Below are 11,479 nucleotides of genomic sequence, written 5' to 3'. Positions count from 1 at the left end.
AATCCCCTGTGTGACTTACACACAATTATACAGAATATTATACCATCAGAATATTACACATTAGATCCTTATTACTCATTAGTGTAAGGATGTTACTGCTGTAGTATCGCGGGGTATAGAACAGAAACTAATGATTATTTTCATTATGCATTGATCTTCTGATTCGTCACAATTACCCAGAGCCCTGAGACACCTTCACAATGCTTTTTTAGTCCAACCAAACATCAAAATGACTAAAAAGATTACTTGAAATTGAGTTAATTAAAAGCAGAAAATCCTCACATTTGTGAAACTGGAACCATGAAATAGTTATGAAATGTCTTAAATGATTAAATGTATCAACTGATGGTTAGATGAATGTATAAAAAAATGTCAGATTTTATAAACTCTTAATATGATTTGTATGAAAAAATCTTAACTAATAAAGTAACAAGTAACTAAAGCTGTCAGATAAACATAGTGGAGTAAAGGTAGAAAGTGGCATGAAAAGAAAATACTCAAGTAAAGCACCCCACATTTGTACTTAGAATGACAGTGCACCCGGGCATTACTCTCAGGATACAGTGTGTTTTTAAACACTATATAAAATATAAAATGTTATTGAATATCAAAGAAGCTTCATGACAATAACGCTCCATCCCTCTGATGTCAAATACTAAGATTTGATCAGTCTCCAAGTATTGCTTTATTTGTTCCGGGAAATGTGTTCTGTTTGGACTGGACGTTTATTGGTTCCTTTGAGCCAAGCCCACAGACTGGTGGAGGAAACGGTCTGTATCAGCAGGGGCAGAGGATGCCAGAACAGGATGCCACTTCAAGGCAACCTGCATTACCAAGCACGCTTTTTGCAATTGATTGTTTTTTGCACAATCAAAATAAGTCATTTAAACAAACAAGTGGCAAATTCCTGCTTCAAGAAAATGTCAAGTGCATCTAAATGAATGAAAATAGTGAAAAAATATAAATTAGAAAGCTTGAAGTGGACAGCGGTCCCTCTGCCACAACGGGGCTAAATGGAGCTCGCTATTCACATACAGATGTATTTAGGTTGTATGTAGATGTTTCTATGAGGCACATTCTGTGTAAACGTTATCAACATCAGCAACTCTCTTCACAACTTGTTTTACATGCCGCCAAAAGAGGGGGCGTGTACCCCCCCCCCCCCCCCCCCCCCCCCCCCGAATAAAAATACTCTCTGTTGACATCGAGCTTCTCTTTAAACATTCTCGGGCAAGAGCCATCTTTCTTCTCTTCCCCTTTGTTCTTCTTCTTCTGGCAGCCGTTACGCTGCATTGCTGCCACCTTTTGGAACTAGTGCAGGACTGCACCATCTTCATTTCTTCATTTCACATCTGTATTAGACCAGTGTCTCTGTAGTCAAACAAGCATTTTATTCCTTCCCCTTTCCCTCCACACTCTAGAATACTATTTACTGATGTTTCTGTTAACACCATACCGGTACCCATAACCAACACCGGTACCGGTCCGTGGGTCATTTGGCCGCACAGAAAGAATGAATAAAAAAATATTTTATTGATTATCAGTCTGAAAGATGTTTTATTTTGAAAAATGACTGGATACATCCATATGTGTCTCTTGACACATGTCAAGACCATAGGTCAAGACACTCGTCTCAGTCACGTGATACTTTACTTCAAGTAAAAATTAGTGGAACACAAACGTCTTTAAAGAGCTTTTTTGGAAAAGGGAAAAGACCCAATGAGGAGACAAAAGAAGAAGAGCCTACGACTTCCAAGAAAAAGAAAGCTGCATTTAAAAGACAATATCAGGAGTCCTAATTAAAATAGGAGTTTATCGCTACAGGTGATTCTCATGCGTCGCTCTGCAGAATACATAGGCTCGCAAATGAGGCAACGAAGCCTTCAAAACGGCTTCGGCACATAGAGACCAAGCACCCGGCATTAAAAGATAAGCCCTTGGAGTTTTATGAAAGAAAAGAACATTAACAAGAAGGACAGAAGCAATTACTGAAGGTCACCACATCAACACATGCGAGTGCACTGAGAGCGTCATACTTAGTGACTAACTGTATTGCTAAGAGAAGATACCTTTTACTATTGGCGAAGAATTTATACCCCTATATTGGACTTTATATTTGTTTTTATGCCGGTCGTATAATTTTATTTCGTCATATTTATCCCCCCACACTTTGAAGGCCAGTCCGTGAAAATATTGTCTTACATGAAACCGGTCCGTGGCGCAAAAAAGGTTGGGGACCGCTGTCCTACGTGACACAGTACATGCTGTACTGCTCACATATACCATAGTGTGCTGCTCATTCTGGTCAACTTCACCTGAACTCTAACACAAACTTCTTCCTCTCAAACCATACTTCTACTACAACATGTTCCTGTTCCTGCTCTGTTGCATTTATTACTCCTGCTATGAATAGAACCAGGTTTATCTAATCTTTCCATATATTCTCTCCTTTTCCCTTTGTTGTCTCCTTTGATTCTTGTTCCCTCCTGGTGCTTCCTTTATCTGCTTTGTGGGACAAGCCCTCTGAGCTGCCTCTGCATATAAAACCTTTTCCTGCCCTCTTATGTGTTGGATTTCAACCTCACATTCCATTACTTCACATCCCCAGTATGCCACACTGAGCTCCCCTCTGCAGTTACAGCACTTCGGTCTCACTCCCTTTCCACATAGGCCATACTCATGATCCCACCACACCTTGCCCATCTTAGCTATAGGCCCACATATCTGACATTTGAAACATCTTAATGGCTTTGGTATGTATTCTCTTACCCTATATAGCATGAATCCAAAATGGATTACTCTCCCAGCATTGACTCAGTTTTCTCTTTTTGTACCCTCTTGGTCATTCTTTTGGCACTCTTAACTAAGTCACACCTTATCCAGAGGTTTTCAACTAACTCCATCATATTAATGCTGAGAGGAACTCCATAGATCACCCCATTACGTCCCACTCATACTCTTTTTGTTACTTTGATTTCATCAACCTTGTCTTCAATGCCTTTTCAACCTGGGCCTCACTGTTACACACTATTGGCATGTTTCCATCCTCCAAAACTCTTGCATATTTTATTTCAGGATTCATTGCGCGCCCAGAGAAGTTTTTTACTGACGAGAAATGGCGCCCCTCGACCCAGCAGTAACGGCAAATGGATATATACAGTTAGGTCCATAAATACTTGGACATTGTCACCATTTTCATAATTTTGGCTCTGTACACCACCACAATAGACTTGAAATTAAATAATAATTAAATATGTGCTTTAAGTGCAGACTTTCAGCTTTAATTTGAGGGTATTTACATCCAAATCAAATGAATGGTGGAGGAATTACAACACATTTTATACGTGGTATCCCCTTTTTAACCAAAAGTAATTGGACAATTGGCTGCTCAGCTGTTCTATGGCCAGGTGTGTGTTGTTTCCTCATTAGTTCATTTACAAGGAGCAGATACAAGGTCTAGAGTTCATTTCAAGTGTGGTATTTGCTTTCGGAATTTGTTGAGGTCAACTCTCAATATGAAGTCTAAAGAGCTGTCACTATCAGTGAAGCAAGCCATCATTAGGCTGAAACATCAAAACAAACCCATCAGAGAAATAACTAAAACATTAGGTGTGGCCAAATCAACTGTTTGGTACAAAGAACGCACTGGTGAGCTCAGCAACACCAAAAGATCTTGAAGACAACTGTGGTGGATGGCAGAAGAATTCTTCTCCTGGTGAAGAAAAACCCCTTCACAACAGTTGGCCAGATCAAGAACACTCTCCAGGAGGTAGGTGTATCTGTGTCAAAGTCAACAATCAAGAGAAGACTTCACCAGAGTAAATACAGAGGGTTCACCACACGATGTAAACCATTGGTGAGCCTCAACAACAGGAAGACCAGATTAGAGTTTTCTAAAACGCATCTACAAAAGCCTGTAAAGTTCCGGATCAACATCCAATAAACAGATGAGACAAAGATCAACTTGTAGAATGATGGGAAGATAAGAGTATGGAGAAGGGAAGGAACTGCTCATGATCCAAAGCACACCACCTCATCAGTGAAGCATGGTGTTGGTCATGTTATGGCGTGGGCATGTATGGCTGCCAATGGAACTGGTTCCTTTGTATTTATTGATGATGTGACTGCTGACAAAAGCAGCAGGATGAACTCTGAAGTGTTTCGGGCAATATTATCTGCTCATATTCAGCCAAATGCTTCAGAACTCATTGGACGGCACTTCACAGTGCAGATAGACAATGACCATACTGCAAAAGCAAAAGCAACCAAAGAGTTTTTTAAGGCAAAGAAGTGGAATGTTCTGCAATGGCCAAGTCAGTCACCTGACCTGAATCCACTTGAGCATGCATTTCACTTGCTGAAGACAAAACTGAAGGGAAACTGCCGAAAGAACAAGCAGGAAGTGAAGACAGCTGCAGTAGAGGCCTGGCAGAGCATCACCAGGGACCAAACCCAGCGTCTGGTGATGTCTATGGGTTCCAGACTTCAGGCTGTCATTGACTGCAAAGGATTTGCAACCAAATATTAAAAGTGACAATTTATGATTATGTTACTTTGTCCAATTACTTTTGGTCCCTTAAAAAGGGGATACCACGTATAAAATGTGTTGTAATTCCTCCACCATTCATTTGATTTGGATGTAAATACCCTCAAATATATATATATATATATATATATATATATATATATATATATATATATATATATATATATATATATATATATATATATATATATATATATATATATATACTTTTAAATGTAAGTATTGGGTTTCAACTCGCTCAAATAGCTAACGATACAAATGTTATAAGATCAAAAGACCTTAAAACTTTCGCTAAAATGACAGTTGTATAACACTTAAAAAGTCTGATGCAATAGTTGGGATTGATTATACATATTTTATTATTTATAATAGGTGTACAACTTAATCTGCTTTTGTTTAGTGGTGTATAGATAAACTTGTTCTAACATGTGGTTTTGTTTTAGGGAGAAGGAGACGGAGGCAGAAGAGAGGAGAGGATGGAGAGGATGGACAGACTCTTCTCTCAGCTGGAGACACTTGTTGACAAATGAAATGTAAATTAATTGAAATAAATAATATATATAATGATGAATATATTGTGTATTTAATTTACATGAACTATACATTTAAGTTAATGAAAACTTAATTGATTTCAAGGTTCAAGAAGGATTTATTTTGTACATATGATTTAATAATTTAGAAAACTACCTATCAATGAATGGAAATCAATGATCGAACAAAGAAAATGATTGAATGATTATAAATAGAAAAATATTATAAAACAATATAACATTTACAGTATATACAGATAAAGTTTGCTTCTGGACTTGGATGGGCTGCCACAATAAAGCCCCTGGTGTCTCCTGATGCATCATCTGGGGGGAGGGGGGGTTTCCAGAGTGTGTATGAAATGCCCCTCCACCGTCTAAAATACATTATGTGCCGGTGATAAAGCATATCTTCAATAAAGATTGAAAATAAAAAAAATAAAAGTATTATCTCTGGTCAAATCAAATCAAATCAAATCAAATTTATTTGTATAGCCCAATATCACAAATTATACATTTGTCTCAGTGTGCTTTACAGACTGTACAGGATACGACACCCTCTGTCCTTAGACCCTCACATCGCACAAGGAAAAACTTCCTAAAAGAAACCCCACAATTAAAGGGGAAAAAATGGAAGAAACCTCAGGGAGAGCAACTGAGGAGGGATCCCTCTCCCAGGACGGACAGACGTGCAATAGATGTCGTGTGTACAGGATAAACAACATAGTACAAATACAACATTTGACAGAAATTATGTTGTGTTGGAAAAAAAAGAAATAGAAAGTTTGGATGAATCCAGGAAAATGTCAATAAGGCTTCCCGGTGTCCAGCAGGTTCTGGTTCCGTTCTCTGGGAAAAAATGCTAAAGTAAGCCGTCAACTGCGCTTGATAACTTCTGAGAGTTGCTAGGCGACGGGAGCGGCAAAAGGTAGGGGCGTGAACAGCTGGTGACGTACCAGGAAATCCCCCGTAGACCGGACCGTCTCATTTCGTAGACCGCTCGGTTCAGCCTTCGCGGAGGACCCAGTCTCGAAAGACCGCGAAGGTTGCGTCCCCCGAAGGCTGCAGCCCCTGAATTGACACACAGCTACAGCAACACAAACCTCCCTTCCGCTCGTCGACGTCACCTCCATCCACTTCCGTGGCAGAAAACGTGCAGCCGAACGCATTTTGATGACGCCATCACGAGGCACAACAAAAACAACAACACAACCCAGCTGTTTGGCAGCTAGCTAGCCGGGCTAGTTACTGAATACCGTTATTTGTGGCTTTTTAAATTGTATAGATTGCTTTACACTTACTAATACCTTCGCATATAAAGCAAATTCTATCAAAATCTGAAAAAAAACGCGCTTATATTTGGTTTAAATTTAAACTCCTTTGTCTCATATCTGCTAACGTTAGCTTCTAACAGGTTAGCTTTTTTTGTTACTGAGGACGGGTGGGAGCCCGTTCGACCAAAAGGTAAAGACACGACTTTGTCTCAATAATGGTACAAAACAGTCGTATAACCCCACCTAGCCTTTATGGGGAGAAGCTTAAAGTCTATGAATGGGACCGTTATTTGACAGAAGCTGAAAGGTAACTATCAGCAAAGGAGAGGAAATAACGGAGCTGACTAAACCTCAAGTCATGTTACACACTGATGTGAAGTGTGTATTTAATTACAATTGAGTTTAATCCCGCAATAACAGTGTGTTTATCATATTACGTTTACGTTGTTGAAGTACAACATCTACAGCAACAGTTGTGAAAATTGCCTCGTTGGTAAACTTTACTTGGAAAAAAAACAAGAGAAAGACTACAATGTTCACCCTCAGTGTTTGCATAAAGGACTTTAAAGGGAACAGCCCCCTGATTAAAGAATTCACATATTGTTTAAACTACATCTACGGCCATAGACTCAGTGATTGTGATCTTGTACCCAAGATGATGATACCAAATTGAGTTTATATTCCAGTACAATCTGAACCGCAATTCAATCCTCAGTATGGGGTAATAACTTAAAGCCAAATAAGTCAACATTATTGTCTATGGATCTGTGTGTACTGTATCACAATCTTAATGAAACTGTTCCTTTTTTATTCTTTGATTTTCCAACTTTTGGTAAAAGTGGTCCAAATTCCCAAAGCATTAACTGAGTTGTCCAAGTGTATACATTTTCATGTGAATTCTGATTATCTACTCCAGTGACCTAAGGCATGTTGCATTGACTGTTTTATGACATACCACCCTATGAACCAGAGTAGGTGTTATTTATTTCTGCCTGTTACCTTGAACAACTTAAACATTTTTGTTTGCTCTCTTTATCTCTAAGGCTTCCCCGGGACAGAGATATTTATGGCAAAGCCAGACCACAAGACCACCCGGTGGATATTCTGACCTCCACAAATGACCACCAACATTATTTCATCATCTGTCATCATGTCACCGCGAAAGAGAACCCTGGTCCCTGTAAGCAGCCGGCGGAAAGCTGTGGACGACTACTTCCCTTTCAACTTCCTGCCGGTAGAGTGCCAGCTGCACGTCTTGTCCTTTTTGAATGAGGTAGATAAATGTAGCTGTGCCTTGGTTTGCTTGAGCTGGAGCTGCCTCGTCCGCTCCTGGAAGCTGTGGCGGGTGGCAGACTATTCCCGTCGCGGTGTCTTCCATCTGGGTCAGGAGGGACTGCTTGTCTCTAACCGTGAGTTTGAGAGGTGGAAGTCCTGGGTCCACCATTACACTCATCACCTCATCTCCCGGCGAGCCAGCCTGCTCACACTAAAGGCCAGCTTTGACCTGGGGGATCACTGCAACAAGTGGGGTGAGCTGCTGAGTCACCTGCTGGATAATGTCCACTGCAGAGACCTCAGCCACCTGGACCTTAACTGGACATTCACTCTTCTCGAGCCACTGGACCTCAATGTTCATTCTGGCTCCAGTTCACACCAAGACAGCATTACCAAGATGGACCAGGTAACTTGCTTTTACTGATTTCATTTCAAATTAAAGTGCAAGGCAGAGTTACAGGTTCTGATTGCAACAAGTTGTAAGTCAACTGGATTGGTCTCAGAAAAATGCACACTTGCTGTATGTTTACCAAAATGTGTTTTAATTTCCCTCTGTATCACTTCATGTGTGAACAAATGATGAGGATACAAAGAGGGCCGGAGGATGAGAATGTGTACATTCACTCCTCTTCATTGCAACCCCTGTTTTTAAGATGATAAAACAGATGTATATTTGAATTAAAACCATGCCTGGTGCTGCTTTAAGCCTTGCGGTATTTTACCTGATCCTCTTACTGTAAATGAATGTGACCTGGACCCAGATAAGTGGCACACAATTGTTGGGTGGATTAATCAATTGCAAAAAAAATATTAGTGTAAATGAATTTAAGTTTTTGCTGGAACCCATTATGAGTCGATGAGCTTTTTAGCAACTGTGGCTAACAGTAATAATAATAATAATTATACATATTAACTAAAAAAAAAAGAAACTGCAGATAGCCTGTGTGAGGTAGTGACTCCCAAAGCACTGCAGGGGGTTGGGGTTGGGGGGGGGGTGCAGGACAGGTAGTAGCCGTAAGAGAAAGAAGAAAGATTTGGGCGGATAAGAGAGTGGTAGAGTAACAATCCAAAGCTGGCAGTGTCATTAAATGTAGTCGTGAGGTTTAATATATAAATATTAAAGAGGAGTGAAGATAGACCCATTGAGATTGACAAAAATAATCAGAGGCCAGGTAGGGGAAATAAAATATGCAAGAGTTTTGGAGGATGGAAACATGCCAATAGTGTGTAACAGTGAGGCCCAGGTTGAAAAAGCATTGAAGACAAGGTTGATGAAATCAAAGTAACAAAAAGAGTATGAGTGGGACGTAATGGGGTTCATAACCAAGGCAATGAAACTTAAGCCAAATGGAACTTTATTACAGCAAACATTTGACTTATCAAACACAGGTGTAACTAATAGTGTAATAAACTGCTGGACTAAGGCCATGGTTTATGTTATTAGTTCCACTTGTGCTTTTCTGCTATGACAGTCCAAATGTCTGCTGCAAAGAAGAGCTTTTAACACATAGGGACAGATACCACGTGGACAGATGTTTGGTGGAACAAGAACAACTGCTGTTATTTTATTTGTGAAAACTTTAAACTAAAGAGAAATATGTGAGAAACATTATTGTGCAGTTATTGATTGAGTTATTTCAATAACATTTGGCAACTTGGCTCATGTGATGTCTTACCCAGTATTACCAACAGTTGATTTAATAATGCAACCAAATCACATGCCAGGAGTGATTTATTGTATTTTTGTCTTGTCCACTAACATGTCAGTTATTATACAGACAAGTCTCCAGTCACATGGTTTACCTGTTTGATTTGATTTGGCAGGTGACCAGCTTCCAGGAGCTGCTGACCAAACTCACCCACAGCTGCCCGCGCATCTCCAAGATGCGGTTACACTTCGACTGGTCGGATATGTCCATGTCGCTGCTCACCCACTTCCAGCAGCTTCGAGTCCTCGAGCTCAAATATTTCTGGGTCTTTAAAGGAGTGACTCCCACGACGCTGCAGACCCTAACCAAATCCCTGCCTAACCTGAAGTCTCTGACTTTACAAATCCTAGTGCCGCTGAGGAACCTGGGCATCTCGTACATTCTGGAGTCTCAATCTCTGGAGTTCCTGGACGTGTCGCCCAGCCGAGGCTTGGTCTTCTCCTGTCTGAAGCTACCTGCCCTGCGAGAGCTTCGAGCCAAGAAGATCGTCCGCGGCATCACCCTGGACCGGAGGACCAGGCTGAGGATCCAGAGCCGCTGGCCCTGTCTGTACCACGTCCTCCGAGAGGGGACGCCCAAGCTCCAGGCCCTCAACAATGAGAGGCTACTTCCCACGTGGAGAGAGGAGAGCTATGTGGAGATGTCAGCCATCCTGGTGCAGTCCTGCTACTGTGTTCAGCATCTAGACAGCTGGCTTTGGTAGAAACCTGCGTGACTGGAAATGGGAGCACATTCCTTCGGTGGACTTTAGCAATATGTTGCTTTTACACACACCAAGTGTCCCGATTTGAATGAACATGTTTTTAGAGGGACACATGCTTGCACATAGTACAAAACATTAGTCTTGAAATGTAATCAAAGGACTGCAAGTTTTCTTTTTAATTCTTAAACAGGAAGCTGCTGTTACAGTTGGGAACACTTTCCCAAGACAATAAAACGCAGCAAGTTAACTACTGTTTTATTTAGTTTGCTCATTATCTCCGGGAAGCAAAGGCGCTTCATGCTGATTGCACTACGGATGGGAATTGATACGATTTCATTGGTATGAATGCCATTATTGATTCTGCTTATCTGCCCAGTTCTTTATAATTCCCTTATTGATTCCTGAAAAATGTTCTGTTTGGAAAAAAAACCAGCTATATTTCCCTGTCAGACACATGTAACTCCTGCATTATTATCCCATGTTGCATGGGAAGATGTTTCAGCATATTGCTGGTGTTTCCACTTACCTGAAATTATAATGTTACAGATATTATAAGTATCAGTGTTGTCATCTTTCTTTGTGAAATAAGGCCACACTTTGGACCCGTTCCTCTCAGCCATGACTCCTTGATAACCTCAGAAGCATACCATTTTGATGGATCGGACAATTTGGAACCGGTTCTGGATTCCACTCCTTATGCACTGTGTTGTGTTGCCTGGATTCATTTCCCGCAGAAATAACAACATTAACTATAACTCTACTCTATGTATTATACAAAGAAGAACAGATGGATTGTAATGCCTACTTAACGGTGTGGAGATTGCCTTCCTAAACTAACTAAAATACAAAAGTACGATGTGATGTTTTATCTTCTGTCCTTTTTACCATCAGCCCCCCTTGTTTTCTTCTGACAGCCGAGAAATGGAATCTGTGCTCTTGCAGTTATCTTTCTAATCAGCAGAGGTCCTTTTTGTCAAAGATTTAGCCGTGGTGATTTTTTACAAAGAGACTTATGTTTACACATGCACTCTTGTAACAATTCTGATCAGATTCTGATCATTTCCCTCCAGTGCTTGTGCTCATGTGTTGTACGAGGAGCAGATGTGTGCTTGAGGGTATGTATGCTCTCCAGAATATCTCGATGTATATGTGAGATTTGGTTGATATGATGAATGTTTTGAATGTAGAACATTTCGCAAGATTCTTGATAAAGAACTGTATTCGATCTCGTCATTCACAAGCTTTGTGTGTGTGTAAACTCGTCCCTGGTGTGTCAGCATGAAGTTTCACAGAAAAACATGAACATTTTTTACAGCTGCAATCCCAGAATTGCCCTCCTACTTCTCTCAGGAAAAGCCCCTCCTGGACAACATGCAGGCACACTGAGTAGAAGGCCCGGTCATTGAGACAGATGTAACATCTGGTCTTTTTTTCACATGATAAAT

The 11,479-nt window shown here is 40.5% G+C and overlaps 1 protein-coding gene across 3 annotated transcripts; it reads left to right on the top strand.

The window, feature by feature from the left end:
- Window positions 1-6,060: 6,060 nt before the first annotated feature.
- LOC115010320 (uncharacterized) lies at window positions 6,061-11,259 on the top strand. 3 transcript variants are annotated; one of them, XM_029434892.1, is made up of 3 exons: window positions 6,061-6,537; window positions 7,391-8,028; window positions 9,447-11,259. In XM_029434892.1, exons 2-3 carry the CDS (start codon window positions 7,465-7,467, stop codon window positions 10,032-10,034), a joined length of 1,152 nt encoding a protein of 383 aa, XP_029290752.1. In that variant the 5' UTR covers window positions 6,061-6,537; window positions 7,391-7,464; the 3' UTR covers window positions 10,035-11,259. The 3 variants fall into 3 exon arrangements, with proteins under 3 accessions (XP_029290752.1, XP_029290751.1, XP_029290750.1); XM_029434891.1 differs by having other exon boundaries at window positions 6,061-6,654; XM_029434890.1 differs by lacking the exon at window positions 6,061-6,537 and having other exon boundaries at window positions 6,683-8,028.
- The last annotated feature ends 220 nt before the right edge of the window (window positions 11,260-11,479 follow it).

Source organism: Cottoperca gobio, chromosome 6 (assembly GCF_900634415.1).
Source record: "Cottoperca gobio chromosome 6, fCotGob3.1, whole genome shotgun sequence".
NCBI lineage: Eukaryota > Metazoa > Chordata > Actinopteri > Perciformes > Bovichtidae > Cottoperca > Cottoperca gobio.
This window is presented reverse-complemented; position numbering and strand designations above follow the sequence as displayed.

What these genes read in the sequence shown, in the direction of transcription:
- LOC115010320 (XM_029434892.1), top strand. Translation starts at nt 7,465, where the DNA reads ATGACCACCAACATTATTTCATCATCTGTCATCATGTCACCGCGAAAG. An exon ending in GCATTACCAAGATGGACCAG is followed by an intron (nt 8,029 to 9,446) that starts GTAACTTGCTTT and finishes TTGATTTGGCAG; the next exon opens with GTGACCAGCTTCCAGGAGCT.